General features: G+C 34.1%; 1 protein-coding gene across 23 annotated transcripts in view; it reads left to right on the forward strand.

Moving 5' to 3' along the window:
* LCORL (ligand dependent nuclear receptor corepressor like) overlaps positions 1–20,496 on the forward strand; it is a 154,481-nt gene that overhangs the window by 91,210 nt on the left and 42,775 nt on the right. For 17 of the 23 annotated variants that reach the window (XM_049108038.1, XM_049108043.1, XM_025437787.3 and 14 more), the window contains one exon: positions 13,358–13,609. The exons of 3 other annotated variants lie outside the window; for them this stretch is intronic. In XM_049108038.1, the coding sequence (XP_048963995.1) occupies positions 13,358–13,609 (252 nt within the window). Of the gene's footprint in view, positions 1–10,720; positions 10,867–13,357; positions 13,610–20,496 lie in introns of those variants that run through there. 3 more of the 23 variants (XM_049108044.1, XR_007409626.1, XM_049108047.1) reach the window with 3 other exon arrangements.

A 20,496-nucleotide genomic window follows, 5' to 3' on the forward strand; every position in this document is an offset into this window, starting at 1 on the left:
CCTGGAGACCTGGGATCAAGTCCCGCGTTGGGCTCCCTGCATGGAGCCTGCTTCTCCTTCTGCTTGTGACTCTGCCTCTCTCTCTCTCCCTCTCTCTCTCTCTCTGTCTGTCTCTCATGAATAAATAAAATCTTAAAAAAAAAAAAAAAAAAAACATAGAATAGACAGACACGAAACTAGAGAATAAAGAACATCTCTTTTCTGTGAACTGATAAGAATGATTAATTCCCTGGGAGTGTGTGTATTTTTTTTTTTTTAAGATTTATTTTTTGAGAGAGTGACACAGCAGGACGAGGGGCAGAGGGAAAGGGAGAGTATCTCAAGCAGACACATCACTGAGGGGAGCAGGATGTGGATCTTAATCTCAACACCCTGAGGCCATGACCTGAGCTGATATCAAGAGTTGGACACTTAACCAACTGAGCCACTCAGGTGCCCCTGGGTGTATATTTTTTAAGTGGAAAAAGCAAGGAAAAAAGTATACTGCATGTTATATGTGGTATGTTCACTTTTAAGAGAGAAGAGGGAAAAATATATGAGTCTATTTTTAAACAAAAACACAAAAGTATAAACTAGAAACTAATGAAATTGGTTACTTTGGGAGTGAAAGAAAAATAAGTGAAACTTATTTGAGTCTTGTATAGTTTTGACTTTTGAAACATTAATTTTTTACATTTTTTTAAGTGGGGGTGTGGAGAGGGAAAGGGAGAAAGTATCTTAAGCATTTTTAAAAAATAAAATTAAATCGGAAGGGATGGGGGAGTGAACCCTGTGATTGAGTACAAACAACAACAAAGAAACAAATCTGTGTCATATTGATAATACAGAACACAGGAAGAAATTAAATAATTAACCTAGGACATATTTTAAGGATTAACATCTTTCAGCAGTGGTATGGGTGTAGTAGTTCTAAGAGTTTTTTCATTTGGAGAAAGGAGTAAATTACAGAATGGGGGAAGAAAAACAGAGCTATGTTATTAGAGGTGTATGAATTCAAGATCTAAATATATTTATATTTTATAAATATTTAACATATATAAATTTTATGTAAAATAACAATATATAATAAAATGTGTATGTATATATATATATCTAATGTATATAGTATTTATTAGTTTGGCCTACTGTAAGATTCTAGAAGCAGTGACACCACAGTAGCAATAACCACACTTAGCATCCAGATCTTGATGCCTCAGTAGCACTCTCTACCACAAAAAAAGGAAAAATAGGATATTTATAATATTGATTGATTCTAAGTCAGGGACAAGAAAAGTAGAAAGGGGACGTGTAGTATCTCCTTATTTGCCAAAAAATAAAGACATCCCCATAAACAGGAGGTATATCAAAAGAATACAAGAACCAACTTGAAGGTTTCCACTGGCTAAATTTGAAACAACTTGTGCATTAAAATGGATAATGATGGCATGGATGATAACATTGGATAACAAGAAACAATCCATGAGTCCATAGTGGTAAAAACAAAAGATAAGGGTCTTCTCTTCACAGAAGAGAAGGCACTTTTTTTTAGGAACGCTACATAAAAATAGAGAATGAATAATGGAATTACAAAATTACCATTTTGCAATCGCTAGTGTAATAATTGATTCAGGCAGGAATCATCAATCAATGCTAAAACAATTGAGTAAAGAATGCTAGGGAACAGGATAATCCCATTCAAGTATGACTCCGCGGATTACTAATTATAAAGGAGAAAATGTAACTTCACAATGGAGAGATTTGTTGAAAATCACCTTAAAGCAAGTGATATATGGCATCACTGATAGCAGACCAACTGTTACACTCCAAGGAGGCATATCATCTATGGTGCTATTCCTGCAAAAAAATGATCAATCAGTCTGAACCCAAATGATGAGGAATGTAACCCAGATTGTGGAACATGCTATCAAATGAATGGCATGAAAGAAAAAAAGACTGGAGACACATGACAGTCAAATACAACATGTGATTCTTGATTGCATCCTGAGATTGGGGAGAAAAAAGACTGTAAAGGACATAATTGGGAAAATTGAAGGCATTATTGTTTGTGCTAAATTTCTTGGAAGGAATAATGGTATTATAGCTATATATGGTGATGTTCTTTATTACCCAGTATTTCAGGTTAAGGATTCATGACATCTGCGAATGCTTCCCCCCCAAATAACTTGTGTGTATGTACAGAAAATGATACAGAATGTCAACAGTTGTTGAATCTATAGAGGCAAAATTTTGTGGAAGTACATTGTATTATTCTTTCAACTTTTTCATAGATTGAAATGTTTAGAAGTAAAATACTTGGGAAAAAATAAAAGGCAAGGGCAAAAACTGTGTACTGTAAATGGTTCCATAAGACTTTGCTTCCCTTTTTACTTTTCGTTACATTACTATCTGTGCTAATATGATCCTTGACATTAAATGATATCAGAGTCCTTGTTCTGTAAAGTGTAAACCAGTGTTAATTATTAATACAGCTATCAAATATGGAGAGAAGGGAAATGGGGATGGGGGGAAGGTGATGACAAAAATGATCCTGGCCTTTAAGACATTTTATTGGACTCAATATTCCTCATTGATGATCTCATAATTGAGATAACCCATCAGTATTTTTAGAATGATTTCAAGAGCAGCTGTTCCTCTCAGGTAAACAGTGGCATGATATGCCAGCCATCAGTTGGGAGAATACGAAACAAAGGTGTGCATACAAGGAAGTTGGGATCGGTCTGTCCCCAGTGATTCACATCTCTCTTTATTTGCAAAATATACTCATCTTTGCCCAAGACTTTCAAAAGTCTTATTGTTATTACACTGTTATCTCACAATACTAATTTAGGTCCAGGTGCAAACTGGGTTCTTTGTGTGCAGCTCTTTACAGCACTTCAGGTACAATTCCTCTTGATTTATTGACCTTTAAAAGTAAGAAAAACAAGCTGCCTGCCCATACACACCCAACAGAGTGGTGAATAACCACTGTAAACACTCTGTTCCGCATTGGAGAAAAGGGGAGCACACAGAGGTCACCATTCATAGCAAATCTGAAATCCAGCTGGGCAAGAGTTGGGAGTTCTTTGATTAGATCTTAAGGTCTAAGAACAATTCTTTATGGCTCTTGGATCTGTCATATTCCACTCCTTGGAGTTCTATCCTTCCTTTCCTTTTTTACTATGAAATTAACTTTTTTAAAGGTATACGATTTTTAGTGGGTTTCAGTATGCTCGTTGACCAAGTTTTACAACCCTCACTGCTATCTGATTCCGGAACATTTTCATCATCCTAAAAAAGAAACCCATTAGCAGATTAGCACTCACTCCTCCTTTACCTATCCTCCCCCAGCCTCTGGCAACCACTAAGAGGGGGTGTGGAGAGGGAAAAGGAGAAAGATTTGCCTGTTTTAGACATTTCATGTAATGGAATCGTATAATGTGCAGCCCTCATTGAGCCTAATGTTTTCGAGGTTCATCCTTACAGTGTGTACCAGTTCTTCATTCCTTTTTATGATTGAATAATACTCTGTTGTATGGATATATGACTTCTTATCTATACATTCACCAGTTGATGTTCATTTGGGTTGTTTCTACTTTTTGGCTGTTATGAATAATGCTCCATGAATTTTCATGCACTCATTACTCAATAATGCTACCATGGATATTCAAACTCATTGATACGTGTTTTCAGTTTTCTTGGGTATATACCTGGGAGTGGAATTTCCTGGATCACGTGTTTACATTTTTTTAAGAACTGCCAATGTGTTTTCCAAAGTGGCTACACTATTTTCACATTCTCACCTGCAGTGTTTGAGGGTTCAGATTTCTTCACATCCTCATGAGTACTTTATCTGCATTTTTTTTTTATTATAATGCTCCTTTTGGGTGTGAAATATCTCATTGTCGTTTTGATTTGCATTTCCCTAATGAGCAGTGATGTTAAGAATCTTTTTCATGTGCATATTGGCCATTAGTAATATATTCTTTGGAGAAATATCTATTCAAATCATTTTCCATTTTGGGGGGGGCATTTGTTTTTTTGTTGATTTGTAAAAGTTCTTATAAAGAATTCTTGTACACTGAACTTTTATCAAACATTTATAAATATTAACACCCATTGTGTGGACTGTCTTTCACTTCTTGTGTCCTTTGAAGTACTTTTTAATTTTCGTCGTCTAATCTGTTTTTTTCTTTTGTTGCTTGTGTTTTTGGTGTCATATATAAGGAATTGTTGCCTTAATCCAAGGTTATAAAGATTTATGCATGTGTTTTCTTTTAAGATTTTTCAGGTTTGAGTGCCTCTGTTGAGGCCTTTGATCCATTTTCAGTTAATTATTATATATTGTATGAGGTAGAGATCCAGCTTCATTTTCTGTGTAAGTATCTAGTTGTCCCAGCATCGTTGAAAAGACTGTTCTTTCTCTCATTGAATTGTCTAGGTTAAAAAAAAAAAAAAAAAAAGAATTGTCTAGGTACTCTTACCAAAAATCAATTAACTATAAATGTAAGGGTTTATTTTGAGGCTCAGTTCTACCCCATTAATCTATATGTCTAATCTTTGTCTTGATTATTGCACTTGATAGTAATTTTCAAAATCAGGACGTGCTGATCCTTCAATTTAGTTGTTTTCTTTTCAAGATTTTTTTTTTTTTCTATCTTGGATTCCTTGCATTTCCATATGAGTTTTAGATCAAGCTGCCAATTTCTATGAAAATGCCAGCTGGGATTTTGATGGGGATTGTGTTGAATCTCTTTGGGGAGTATTACCATCTTAAAATATTACATCTTCCAGTTCATGAACACAAAATATATTTCTATTTATTTAGGTTGTCTTTAAGTTTCACCATTTTTAATATAATACGTTATGAATCACTATATTGTCCACCCGATAAATTCTTGGTGCGTAGTTCTTTTTAGGTGTTGCTGGATTCTGTTTGATAGTATTTCATTTAGGATTTTTGCATCTCTTCATAATTGATAGTTTTCACTTGGCATGATAGTTTTCTTTTCATGTGATTTCTTTTGTCTATTGCTGACATAAAATGAATTGGGAAATATTCCTTCCTCTTTCTTAGAATTTGTGAAGGATTTGGTGTTAATTTTTTTAATGTCTAATAGAATTCACTGGTAAATCAGTCCCTGGGCCTTCTTCATGGCAAGTTTTTTAGTTATTCAATGTTTTTACTTACTATAGGTCTATTTATGTTTTCTATTACATCGTCGAGTCAGTTTGATAATTTATATCTTTCTAGAATTTAGCCATTTCATATAGGATATCTAATTTTTTTTTGAAATTTTATTATTTTTATTTTAATTACATTGTAGTTAACATACAGTATTATGTGTTAGAATATTTAACTTGATGTATAATTTTTTATAGTATTTTCTGATTCTCTTTTGTGTTTCTTTAAGATTAGAAGTAACATCTCTTCTTTTGTTCCTGATTTTAGCAACTTAAATCTTCTCTAGTTTCTTTTCTTGGTTAGTCTAGCTAAAGGTTTGTAACTTTGTTGATCTTTTCAGAGAACCAAGTTTTGATTTCATTGATCTTCTCTGTTGTTTTTCTTTTCTTTAATTTTTCTGCTCTAACCTTGGGTTGTTGGTTGGAATTGCTTTTAAAAAATATGTTTTTACAGCTACAAATTGTCCTCTAAGTACTGCTTTAGCAGCATCTCATACCATTTGGTGTGTTGTATTTTCCTTTTCAGTAGACTTGTGGTATATTCTATGTCCTTTGTTTTTTTGGTTTTTTTTTTGGGGGGGGGGGTTAAGATTGATTGATTGATTGATTGATTGATTTATTCATGATAGACATAGAGAAAGGCAGAGGGAGAAGCAGGCTCCATGTCGGGAGCCTGACCCTGGACTCGATCCCAGGACTCCAGGACCACGCCCTGGGCTAAAGGCAGGCTCTAAACCGCTGAGCCACCCAGGGATCCCCTCTGATGTCCTTTGTGACTCAATCTTTTACTCCTTACATTTTTAGGAATTTTTTTTTTTTTTACATTTGTAAATTTCCCATATTTCCTTTTTCTACTTTTTTTATTCTTTTGACTTTGGAGAACATACCTTTTATGTTTTTAATCTTTTTGTTTTGTGTCCTAACGTATGGTCTGTCTTACAGAATCCCTATATACATTTGACAAAAATATGCATTGTGCTGTTTTGGGATGGAGTGCTGCATATGTTTGTTAGATATAATTAATTTAGTGTTGTTAAAGTCTTCTATTAGTTTATATTCTTTCTGGTTTTTCTATACATTATTGAAAATGGTTTAGGGGCACCCGGGTGCCTCAGTCAGTTAGTGCCCAACTCTTGATTTGGCTCAGGTTATGAGATTGAGCCCTGAGGTTTTCTCTCCCTCTCCCAATGCCCCTCCCCCCACTCACATGTTTGCGAAAGAAAGAAAGAAAGAATAAATAAATAAACGTATTTTTTAAAGTGGTTTATTGAGTAATTTCCAACTGTTAGTATTGAATGTTTTATTTCTCTCTTTAATTCTGTTATTTCTTCATGTATTTTGGGGCTGTGTTGTGAGGTATATGTATGTTTATAATTAGTATGTCTTCTTAATAGATTGAACCTTTATTGTTATAAAGTGACCTTATCTGTTTTTATTGACAATTTTTATCTTAGAATCAATTTTGCCTGATATTAGTAGAATCACCCCAGCTTCCTTTTGGTTACTGTTTACATAATGTCTTTTATTTCCCTATCCTCTTTCTTTCAACATATTTGGATATTTAAATTTAAAATGTCTCTTTTGGAACACCTGGGTGACTTGGTTGGTTAAGTATCTACGTTCTGCTCAAGTCATGATCTCGGGGTCCTGGGATCGAGCCTCATGTTGGGCTCCCTGCTCAGTAGGGAGTCTACTTGTCCCTCTCCCTGTGCCCCTCCCCCACTCATACTTGCGCGCTCTCTCTCTCTCTCTCTCTCTCTCAAATAAATAAGATCTTTCAAAAAAAATTCAAATGTCTCTTTTGACAGTGTGTAGTTGGCTTGTTCTTTTTAATACATTTTGCCAATCTCTGCCTTTCCATTTACATTTAATGTAATTACTGATAAGGTAAGATTTACATCTGTCATTTTGCTATTTTCAATATGTCTTATTTCTTTTTGTTTTCTCTGCGTTTCTATTATTACTTTATTTTGTGTTAAGGAGATATTTTCTGGTATACCATTTTAAGTCCTTTGTTCTGTCTTTTATTATATTCTTCAGATGTTTTCCTAGTGGTTGTCCTGGGGATTACAATTAACATCCTAATAGACAACAGTCTAGTTCAAATTAATACCAATTTAATTTCAGTAGTTTAGAAAAACTTTGAACCTGTATATCTCCATTTCCTTTCCCTCCTCGCTGTGTTTTGTCCTCCATACTACTACATTATCCACTAAGAGATTTGTAATTATTGCTTTATCAGCTGTCTTCTAAATTAAATAGGAAAAAAGTTACAAACAAAAAATACATTTGGTAATTTATTAAAAAAATACATTTATACTGTATTTTACCTATGTAGTTACTGTACTGATGCTTATTATTTCTTTGTGTGGATTTGAGTTACTCTCCAGTGTCCTTTTATTAGGTAAGGTCTGCTTGCAGCAACTTTTCTGTTTTTATTTATTTGAGAATGTCTAAATTTCTTGTGTGTTTTTAAAGGATACTTTTGCTGAATGTAAAATTCTTAATTGACAATCTTTTTTCTTTCAGTTCCTTGAATATGTATGTCATCTCACTGCCTTCTGGCCTTCACAGGTTCTCGTGTGATATTGGCTATTAATCTCATTGAGGATCTTGTATGTGAATTGAGGGGTTTTCCTTGCTGCTTTCAGGACTTGCTCTTTGTCTTTGGCTTCTGATCATTTGATTAGGATGCATCTAAATGTGGCTTTCTTTGACTTTATCCTTCTTGGATATGTACGTAAAGGTTTTTCATCAAATTTGAGACATTGTCATTTCTTCAGCTTTCCTTTGTGCCTCTTTCTCTCCTCTCTTCAAGGACAACCATTGTGAATGTTGGTGCATTTGATGATATTCCATAGATCTCTGAGACTCTTATTTTTCTTTTTTTCCTTCTTTCTCCCCTCTTGTCCCCTCCCCTTACCTACATGTGTGCCTGCTTGCCTGCCTGCCTGCCTGCCTTCTGTCCCTCCTTCCCTCCTTCCTACTCTCCCTTCCTTCTTTTCTCTCTCTCCTCAGAATGGATAATCTCAATGGGCCCATCTTCAAATTCACTGATTGATTGATCGATTGATTTTTGCCAGTACAAATCTTTTGCTGTATCCATCATGGTGAATTTTGGATTTTAATTAGTGTACTTTTCAACTCTAGAATTTCTAGTTGGTTCTTTTAAAAAACTTTATTTTTTATTTGCTGAAATATTCTCCTGATACTTCCCTTTAGTTCTTTATACATGATTTCCTTTAGCTCTTTGAACATATTTAAAATGTCTGATTAAAGTTTTTATCTGGGAAATTCAATATCTGAGCCTCTTCAGAGACATTATCTGTTGACTTTTTTCTTCCTGTATATGTGCCATACATTCTTATTTTTTTTGCATTTCTTGTGATGTTTTAAAAGACTGGATATTTTAAATAATACAGTGTGACACTGGTAGAAATCAAATTACCCCCCACCTCAGGTTTTGGTGTTACTATTTGTTGTTGCTATGTTTGTTTGTTTGTTTAATGACTTTTCTGATGTAATTCCATGAAGTCAGTATTCTTTGTATTGTGTAGCTATTAACATCTCTGCTTAGTTAGCTTAGTGGTAAACTACTGAATGGACAGAGATTTCCTTAAATATCTAGAACCCTAACATTGTTGGGGTTTGCCTTGGGAAGGCTTCCTCAAAAGTAGTGAGGGAGGATGGGAATAAAGCAATTTAAAACACTATACAGCTTACTATTCTTAAGGAAATTTAGCCAGTGTTCTTGAATGGATACTCCCTGTAAAGATTTGGTTAACTCCAGTGTTCTATTGTTTAAAGGAATGACACCCCACACACAAAAAATTAAAATTTAAAATTCACATAGGTCCCACAACATATTCTCCATAACTCTGGAGAAAAAACCATCACCATTTTGAAGCTGTTTTCCTGGTTGTTCCCCTGATTTGGTCTTAGCTCAGCCTTTCTTAATTTTAGCCTCATTTGCTATCTGTATATCTGAAATTTTTCAAAATAATCAAGATCTGGTTTCTTTTTATTTAACAGCTCTTCCTTTAGTATATCTCCCTTCCTACATTTTACTATAATTACAAGAAGAAACTGGAGGGCATCTCAATACTTTGCTTAGAAATTTCTCTAGATAAATCACCCAATTTATTAGGCACATTTTCTACTTTTTCCATATTATTGCAAATAGTGGTTATTATAAAACTTTCTACCACTATAAAATAAGTATATTCTTTCCTCTACTTTCCAATAACATTTATCTTACTGTCCTACAAATCTTCGCCCTACACATCTTATCAAAGACCACAAGGTTCCTATTAACAACTTCTTCAAAGTTCTTTTTGTCTTACAATGTTAATTCACCCCCAGAGCCCACTGCTTGGTTATTTTGGGGGTTTTTTCAATATAACAACTCTTTATTTTTAATTAGCAAAAAAATTATTTTAGACCTAGAATATTTATTTATTCATTTATTTAAATTCAGTTTGCCAATATGTATAATACCCAGTGCTCATCTCTGCCTGGTTCTAAAGCCAAATCACAATTTCAGATTTTTATTACAGCAACATCCCACTAACATGTACCAAAATTTTTAATTTATTATCATTATTATTTAGCAAATTATCCCCAAAATTTAGCAGTTTAAAATAAACATTTATTGTCTCACTTTTTCTCTGAGCTATGAATCTTATACTAGCACACTTGGATGTTTGGCTGCAGTCAAGGGATCAGCTGGGATTATGATCATCTGGGATTTCATTGATCTGGAATATCTTCTTTCAAGTTCACTCACTGGTTGTTTGCAGGGGACTTCAGTTCTTCTCCATGTGAGCCTCCCCAAAGAGCTTTTAACAGTATGACCTCCAGAGTGAGTGATAGAGGATGGGGGAGGGGGTGACAGCAAACACTAACATTCAGGAGTATCCAAGATAGAAACTGAATTCTATAACTTATCTTGGAAGTGACATGCTTCTTTAGAATGCTCTAAATCACCCATACCACCAACCAGTGCAACATGGAAGGGGCTACACAACAGACTGAAGCCAGGAGGTTGGAGTCATTGAGAACTATCTTGAAACTGGCTGTTACAAAAGCTTGTTAAACATTTGAATTAGTTAAATTTAAAGGATTAAGAGGGCAAAAAAACAAGTTATTTTTGTCTTCTTGGGGACAATGGACACTATTTCTATGTGGCAGCATTCTCTCTTCCAGCCAAATATTTATTGCTTCCCTGACCTTTGGAAACATTACAATTCCTGGTCCGTATCTCTAGTTAACTCATTTGCTTTTTTATAGTTATAACAGCTTGTACACATAACCTAGAAGGCTCCCTAGCTAATCAGCATTTCCTTTGTCACTGTCTTTCTCTTTTCTTAAATACACATGTATTACCCAGTATAAAAGACCAAAAACTGAGTACATGAAAAAAAATAGAGTAGCACAATGTATTCAGCTTTAAACTTAGCTTTAAACTCTAACCCTAAAATTATAACCCCAGTCAGTTGATATAAATCCAAATGTTTCTAGTCTTTTTTTGGTAAATTTAATTTTTTTAATATATAAGGTGACATTTGTCAATAAATTTTCAGACAGTTAAACAAAATACCAAGAAGTAAATTTAATACCTCCTATTAACACATAATACAAAGGAAAATCAGGCTTGGAGAAAGCTGGAGCAGAATATTCAAAAGAAGCCTTCAAAGATGCTTGGAGGTAATAATTTAAAAATGATATAAATTGAGAGTTTATGTACAACTTGGAAATTTCTTGTTTTGGTAAGCTATGTCATTTAGGGTACATGTGCTAATACTGTCTATTCTGGACCAAAAAGTATCGCATGTACTTAGAGGTTAGGTCTTTTGTATTTTCCCAGTTAGCTAATAATTTAATATTAACCTAGTTAATATTTTTACTTATTTGCCGTTTTGTGACTTAAATAAAATAAAAGTGTTCATTCAGTCTGTATCTTAATGGCTAATGTTTACTAGACTGTTAAAATGCCAAGTATAGGAATTGCAGTATTTTACCTACAATCTTACAAAACCTTAAAATATCCTGTGATCAAGCCCTATTATGATTTCAGAAGTTTGGTTATCATTTCCATTTTTTTGAACGGAAAAACTAAAACCTAGAGGGGATATGTAACTACCCTAAGCTCTTAAAGATGGCTAAGATTCCAACCTGTAGTTAAGTCCTTTTTTTCCAGTACCTAAAGACAGTAGTGCCTCTCTTCCCTACTGGGCTCTAAATGAAGAGTAAATGTAAAGGCTAAAGTGTTACTTTTATATTGGCCCACAGTTCCTTCTCTCAGATGTTATATTTGCTATGTGACATCTCCAAAACAACACCCTGTAATCAAATATATTGATACTTCTGCAAGACCATAAATAAATAGATTCATCTCAGCCTAGATCACGTTTTGTTACCGAATTTGGTAGTGGTCAAGGTGGAAGTAGTTTGTTGCCTCTCCTCACTTCCAAATATCATATATTCTCAAACTATCTTGCATTTTAGAGTCTTGTATCTATAACTGTAGATGTTAGTTGGGGAACTTGCCCTCAGATTTCTAAGACATGTGCTCCAGCTAATATTTAAACCCAAAACAAAAGAGACTCAATCCTCCAGTCTCAGACAGCCCTGGATCACAGCAGGCCTATATATATAACACTGATCGGCCTTGGTAAGAGTTGAGGTTTTTAAGGAGCAAAGAAGTAGTATCTCTAGGTTAACTTCTGTGAGGAAAAACTGTGGAGCCTCGTCATGTTTGCATAGTCATCTTTCCCAAGTTATCAATAGTTCTGCCTCTGACGGAACAAAATAAAAGGATTGGAGTGAGGCCAGAAGTATGGGTGAAAAAATTACCACCACCCACCCTCCCTAATACCAAAACTTCTTATCACTATTATATACTGTGTTTACAAGTTGTCTGTCCTCATTCCATACTTATATAAAATAATTCAGTTATTTTATCTCCTGTACAAGTTTCAAACAAAATTGTGTATCACTTCTGATCTTTATTGTAGTTGTAGCTGATCTACATGTTTTGGGGTCAAGGATTAAGACCCTCAATAATTGTATTGCCATTTTTATAGGAGGGTCTTAGTAGATGCATACTGAAATATTTAGTAGTGAAATGTCATAATTCTACAATATACTTTCAGTGGTTCTGCAAACAAAAAAAGTTTTAAAAGTGAATGCGGGGGATCCCTGGGTGGCGCGGCAGTTTGGTGCCTTCCTTTGGCCCAGGGCGCGATCCTGGAGACGCGGGATCGAATCCCACGTCGGGCTCCTGGTGCATGAAGCCTGCTTCTCCCTCTGCCTATATCTTTGCCTCTCTCTCTCTCTGTGTGTGACTATCATAAGTAAATAAAATTAAAAAAAAAAAAGTGAATGTGGAAGGATACTAACAATTCTTGAATCTTGGTAGAGGCTGCCTATATCACTGTATATTTCTTTATTTTTTCTTTATGATTGAAATTTTTCCATATAAGTTGAGGAAAGGAAAATTTTTGATGACATTCAGGTTATTTATGGAATACACATTTGACAGAATTGAAGAATTTAACGGTAATAAGTATAAGAGTTTAGATGTTTTGTTAAATAGTTAATGTATACATTTACTTGTATATTAGAAATTGCTTAGTTATAATTTGTTTGCATTCTAAGTGTTTCAATATCTAGTAGAATGCATTTGAATTAAAACTCTGAAAATAAGCTGTTCCACTTCTGTGTCTAATTCTTTGTATTTTAGTTTGGGACTGAAGATGTTTGGGTTTTTGTTGTTATTTGGAGATTTTATTTATTTATTTATTTATTTATTTATTTAAGAGAACACAGGTGCATGTGGTGGGAGGGAGAGGGAGAATTTCAAGCAGACTATGCATTTAGCACAGAGCAATTCTTGGGGGTCCATCTCACAACCCTGAGATCATGACCTGAGCCAAAACCAAGAGTGGGACGGACGCTCAACCAACTGAGCACCCGAGCACCCTGGAAAATGTTTATAAGGAATGATTAAATATGCCAAGTTTGGATTGATGTAATACTAATTAAATCTACAAGGTTTCTACTGCTAAGTCCTAGAAACCATTAGCAATGTGGACTGAAGACTTCTGAATCCATTAATTTTTAACAAAAATAAGTGTAAGTATTGGTATTTTGCGTTTCTCTTTTTTAATGCCTGTCATATTTATTTCTTCCCTAGATCTTCCTCAGAACTGTGATCCTAACATTCCCTTAGTTGCTCAGGAATTAATGAAAAAGATGATACGTCAGTTTGCAATTGAGTATATTTCAAAAAGTGGTAAAATTCAAGAAAATAGAAATGGTTCAATTGGACCAAGTTTAATATGTAAAAGTATCCAAATGAATCAAGCAGAAAACTCGCTTCAGGAAGAGCAGGAAGGCCCCTTAGACCTCACTGTGAATCGAATGCAAGAACAAAATACTCAGCAAGGTAAGATTTTGTGTACATGTGTGTGTCATTCATAATTTTATGTTTTAGTATTTAATATACATAAAACCTTACATTCATAAAGAAATTTATTTTAGAAGTAATATTACTTGCAATTAGCTAGCCTATGGGATGAACTAGAGAAGGGCTGAATTTTGTATTGTGTTTCACTTTGTTTTTGAAAGAGAATTTGCGTTGCTCTTGGTCTCTTTTCACAATTAAATATATGGTGAGAAAATCCTAACAAGCAACTTAAAAACAAAGAATACAAATAAAGAGATGTATTTAATGAGAAATTGTTTTTAAAACATACAGCTGAGAACATTAAGCACTTGCTGTTCAGTTTTTTATACTTAGATGAAAAATAAAAAAAAAATAGGTGATTTTTCTTCAATTATTTATGGGGAAATAATGGAGAAAAAGAAAAGTTAATATATGTGATAAATATAATCATGCAACTAAGAATATAGAGATACATTTTTCATAAGAAGCCTAAATGATGAAGTCTGTGTTGGACTGATCTAATAGTTAATTGAAGAAGAGCCATGATTCACAGGGAAAGGAAGGAAGGGCCTTTTAAGTGCTTGTGGAGGATGCCAAGTAAGTGTTTGCCTGGAGAAGAGAGAATAGGTATCTTTTGTTAACACAAGTTCGGAATAGTGTTGTCAGTCCTTGAAGCCAGGAAAATACCAGCATTAGGTTTGATTATAGAAGGAAGTGTGTGTTTGGGCTCTAAAGAAGAGTACCTAGTTAATGTTTAAAGAAGATGGTCTTTTCATTGTATAACATAAAAATTGAGAGGGGATGAAATAGGGAAGTGATTTTCTCTTTTTGCTTCCCTAATTTTAGGTCGTGGGAGTTTACTTATGTAGAAAGATCTGAGAAATATTAAGATAATAATTAGACAGTTTATAAGACAGAAATGTCAAAGATGACTACAATATAAGGCTTGAGGAAAAAATATATCAACACCTAGAATTTTGGAAGTTAGCATAGAATTTTTAGAATTTTGCTTGGTTGCTGTTTTGTTTTGTTTTCCATGTTTCATACCCTCTTAGAGCTCTTTGTCGAAGGCAGGTCAGTGTCCTAATGAGACTAAAACATAGGCTTTCTTTAGTACCTGACAGACTTGTGGTTGACCAGCTCTGCTACTTAGTTACTCGAACAAGTAACTTTACCTGTGGAAGCTTTAAGTTTCCTCATTTATTATTTGGCATTAATAATAATAGCAAATTCATTAAAGCAATGTGAAGATTAAATATGAAGTAACCAACTCATAAAAGATAGTCAAACACTAGTCTCCATACTGTGTTTCTCCTTTTCCTTACTATCACAGAAGAAAGTCTTACGGTAACATTAGAGTGACCATCAAGTATCTGTGTGGTCATTACACTAAATGTGGCAGAACTTTCTTTGAATAGCCCAGTGACTAGAATTAGGATCTAGAAATTAGAGGAAAACAGATTTCAGGTCATATGAAAAAGAATGTTTTTTAAGCATCACACATTTCTCCAAGTGGAAAATGGTTGCCTTGTCATTAGAGGTATTCAAAAGCATCAGACGAGTGGTTGGAATAAATGACATTTTAGAAGTAAATTTCCAGTCCTTAAATTCTGTGATTTTATGAATGTAAGTGATACAGCAGACCCCCACGTATGTGTGGAAAACAAGTAATGTAAATTATTTAAATTACTGTGATATTCTCTGCAAAGTGCACAGATATGTATGTGAACAAACTTTTTGTTGTTTTTTTTTTGTGAACAAACTTTTCATCTGAAGATTAAAAGAGTAACAATAGTAGATATAAATCTATACCTTAAATCTTGATTTTGGGGGATTACTTCTTATCTTACACGATTATAGGAATCATTTAGTCTAGTGTGGCTTATAGTGTAGAGAGCAAGGGAGAGAATGTTAATAGAGTAAGCCAAAAAAAATAGAGACCAGATTATGAGAAAACTATACAGGAAATATTGAAGATTTTGACTTTCTTATGGCCACAGAAAACTCCTAGATTGCTTCAAGCAGAGAGTAATAAAATTAGGTTGTTTTTGTTTTTTTTTCTATAAAGCCTACTGCTCTGGTATAAATTGGTAGGTTTTAAGTTTGCACACTTGTACACCAAATCTTAAAAAAAAAAAAAAATAGAGCATGTATCCTTTGATGCATGTGTGTGTGTATGTATACATGCCAATATCTGTACTAATGTTTCCATAAATTAAAATTTTTAAGGTTAAAATAAAGATGTTATAAACAACTTTTAAGTGTCTTGCTAATCACAACTTCACTGCTAGTATCTTATTACACACTATAAACTTTGAGAGAATTTTATTAATAATGATAGAAGGTATAAATCCACATTTCAGATGGATTCAGATTTCTTTTTTTTTCTTTTTAAAGATTTTATTGAGATAAAGCGAGAGACAGCATGAGCAGGAGGGAGGGGCAGAGCGAGAGGAAGAAGCAGGCTCCCCAACTGAACAGGGAGCCAGATGTGGGGTTGGATCCCAGGATCCTAGGATCATGATCTGAGCTGAAGGCAGATGCTTAACTGACTGAGCCACCCAGGAGCCCCTCAAATGTTTTTTTTTTAAGAATCAAAATTTAGTGGGGGGGGGGCACATGGGGGCTCAGTCAGTTAAACATCTGCCTTCACCTCAGGTCGTCATCTTGGGGTCCTGGGATCGAGCTCCCAAGTCAGGAGTCTGCTCCTCCCTCATCTATGCGCACATGCTCTCTCTCACTCTCAAATAAATAAAAATCTTTTTTAAAAAAAAGATTTAAAATTTTTGCCCTGATTATACTGTTCTTACCTATAATCATTAAAGTGCTTATACTAGCTGTGGCAATGTTCTGCCTTTGTTTATTTGTTAGTGCTGATATCTTCCATAGTATACTCACTTATAATATCTTAACAGTACTCACTTAAGACCATTGTTCATTTTGTGAGTTTCTTTATTCAAATTAGATGATGTAATCCATAAATCTAATAGTTAATCTAACCATTAATAATGTGAATAACTTATGGGTAGTCTAACTTATAAATCTTTAAATTCTTAATCACAAATGGTTTTATAGGTAAGCTTCATATAACCGTAAAGCAACAATTTCTGTCTTTGAAAAGAGAAATATTGGTATAATCTTTATATTAAAACCAGACCAAAAAAGCAAAAGAAAAAAGTTACAAACCAGTTTTACTTACAGACATAGGTGCAAAAAATCCTAAATATGTATTAGCAAGTTGAATATAGTGAGTATAAAAACATAGTAAATAATGACAGTGAGGCATGGATGATTCCACAGTTGAAAAACCTCTATGATTTTCCACATTGCCAAAAAAGAAAAGAAACATATCATCTTGATAGAGAAAAATTCTACAAAAGCTGACAAATTTATAATAAAAAATGTTTATCAAATGTAAATGAGCACTGCCACTACCAAAAATATCACATCCTGATGATTTAAAGTAATGAACAAGACAGCAGTGCACACTATCACCAATTTATATATCACCAGACCATAAGAGGGCCTGACTTAAGTAGCATGATGAGAAAAAAAATAGAAGTATGCAATTAAGCAATAATATCTTACAAGGAAAGAATGAATAAAATTGTGGTTGCTCACAAACAATGTGGTTGTGTATGTAGAAAGTATGAAAGAATAGGTAAACTTTTAGAACTGGTAAAAAGTTCAGAAAAGGTACTGCTCACAAGATCAGTATATATCACTGCAAATCAGCAACCACCCAGCTAGACCATCCAGTTTTTTTAAAAATCTCATCGACAGTAGCAACAAAAGCAGTAAATGCACCAAAACACCAAAAATGAAACTAATAAACTATTTCAAACCTTATGGAAAACATGATACTTTTGAAGGCTACAAAATGAGACTCTCAAAATAAGCAATTATATTTTAAATGAACGGGCAGGCTCTAAAAGATAGCATTTCATCCTTAATATGCTTATAGAGTCAGTGTCACTCCAGTCAAATTCTCAGTGGGTTTATTGTGAAAAATGACCTGCCAATCCTAAAATTTATGAGCAATACTTAAAGAGCTAAGCATAACTAAGTCAAGGTGTTTGAGGGAGTCACTCTAGACATATCAAGACTTAATGCAGTACAATTAAAACACGGTGCTATTGGCCATATACATATCAGTAGAACATATGAGCAAGCTGGAAGCTCTCCAGACATTAGTGGAATCTAGTATACGATAGAGATGTCATTCTCTATCACTGGGAAGGATGGCCTCTTGAATAAATGGTTCCGGGGCAACTGGTTAATCATGTGGGACCAAAGGAAAAAAAAAAGATTCCTACGTCACACCACTCACAAAAGTAATTCCAGTGGGTTAAAGAGCAGCTAAATGTGAAAGGAAAAACTTTTAAAGAAAAGATCTAGGATTAAATCCTAACAAACTCAAAATAAGGAAGACTTTCTTAAGATGCAAGAATAACAATCTGTACAACAATTTTGTAAATTTGACCCTATTGAGATAAGCTTAAGTATTATGAAAATCACTATGAACAGAGTGAAAATTCAAGGCTAAGATGAAGACAGTATTTATGATTTGATAACACCTGGCAACCATTCAACTAACAGAACAAAACTAAAGTGAATGAGAAAAATACAACCATGTAGAAAAATAGGCAAAAACACTTGTCAGAACAGAATTAGCTATATAAACCAAGAAAAAGATACTCAAAAGAATATCCTACCCAGTCTCTGCCCCAATATAGAGTTCTTTTGGTCTATCATATAGGAGATGGTAAGTCAGTCGCTGATTGATAATAAGTACTTGCCAAAAATCTTTGAGAGCTCTGATAATTAAGCTCATATCTCTGAAACATCTGCCTTTTGTTTTATATTTTTTCTGTCTGCAACAATATTTTACTTAACAGTACTATAAAAATGTGTAGAAATTATTAACCCTAAGACCTCTCTTTTCCATCTAATCTTTAGGGGATTTTTCCTCTCTGCAGCAATATGAGAAAATTTACTCCTTCTACTAGTGCTGTAAATATTTATTGAAACTATTATGTCTTTCTAAACTTCTGTTTTCCATGCAAATCTTTTCATCTTTAATTGTTTTTCAAAGTCAGTTTCCATATTCCTCATTTTCCTTTCCTTCTCTTCTACAAACTCTAGACAAGCTTAAAATGTAGTTACCCAGAGGGGGGAACATTCCCATTTAGCTCTCCATTGTACTTTCTAACCACGTGTTTCAAAGAGTAGAAATATTTCTTGGTGCACTTTGATTTATACAGATTTGTATAAATACTCTGAGCCTCAGAATCTGGGAGGAAGTAGTAAGTCATGCATTGCTTGTTCTAAGGATTCTTTTTTGCCCTGGCACACTGAGTTAAAAATGTCATTCATGTGTCTTTTTTAAAAATTTTTCAGTTTTAATCTGGGGCCAAACTAAAAACTTCTCCTAAATTCTAAAGTACAGGAAGAAATACGCAACCTATAGACTTTATCATTATTGTGATACTCATGAAGATCTTACCAGTCCTATACAAAAGATCAAATGTGGGCAGAGATGAAACAGCATGTCATCGGCCCAGTTGGTGTAGATTTCTGTAATGAGGTTCAGTGAATATTCTCCTAGAGCTTTCTTTATAGTAAATTTCTCACTGCATTGTAGTTGTTTCCATGTTTATCTTTCTTTCCCCTATACTATATCTTTGACATGTTGGTTTTATTGGCTTAAAAATCTTCATTGTTTTCAAATATTACTGATAACTAAAATGAGAATTGAGACTTGATCATTGGATTTATGATTTTTTTAGCAGTGAAATTTTTTATTTTAAACATTTTAAATGGAAAATACGTTAATACTTTCTTTTTTTTTTTTTTTTTTAATTTTTATTTATTTATGATAGTCACACAGAGAGAGAGAGAGAGAGGCAGAGACATAGGCAGAGGGAGAAGTAGGCTCCATGCACCGGGAGCCCAACGTGGGATTCGATCCCAGGTCTCCAGGATCGCGCCCTGGGCCAAAGGCAGGCACCAAACCGCTGCGCCACCCAGGGATCCCACGTTAATACTTTCTTAAACAACATATGAAACATTAAGTGTCATGATGAACATTAGTTATTGCACTGCCTTGTAATATCTTCACATTTCCCCTCAAGCTAATTGGCAACAGATAAGTAAAAAAAAAAAAAATCAGAAATTACTACTACAACTGCTACCGGCAGGCTAACTTTTGGAAATCACATCTCCTAATTTGAGTAAGATTTTTAAAAAATCAAAATTATGTGTGAAACTAATATCGGATAGGCTTCAAGTGAGCATTTGGGAGAATGCATTGAATAACTTCTATGACTTTCAGTGATATGTTTAGTATTATTAAGTATCCTTTGCCTCTGCTACTGTCACTACTAGTCTGGTTTCTTGGCTGAGATTACAGTAGGTGAAGTTGTCAGCTGAGATGTTAAACTGTAATTAAGAGAGCCAATTATAGTTTTATGATGTTATGTTTATGCCATTTATAAATGGAGCCTGTTGTTACTCTGTTAGGAAAATACTGAACAGTTTCTATAGTTCAGTTCAGAAGGTATTTTATGCATCCACTAATGAAGTCAATAAAATTATCTATCTTGTTTTTTAGTGCTAAGCTTTCGTTTTTGAAAGCTAAAGACATGGAAGAAATGTTACGTTCTATGCTTAATATAATACCATATTTTATTAAACCTGAAGAATAAAACATAATATATCTAGATTACTCCATGTGCCTTTCAATCTAATATTCTCCGACTATAGGGATAGAAGAAACAGGTGATACTTAAAAATCCCAAATCAAGGCATACCACTCATCCGCTTTGAAACCTTTTAATGGGGGGATCCCTGGGTGGCTCAGCAGTTTAGCACCTGCCTTCAGCCCA

The sequence above is a fragment of the Canis lupus genome, chromosome 3 (genome assembly GCF_003254725.2).
Source record: "Canis lupus dingo isolate Sandy chromosome 3, ASM325472v2, whole genome shotgun sequence".
In the NCBI taxonomy this organism is placed as follows: domain Eukaryota; kingdom Metazoa; phylum Chordata; class Mammalia; order Carnivora; family Canidae; genus Canis; species Canis lupus.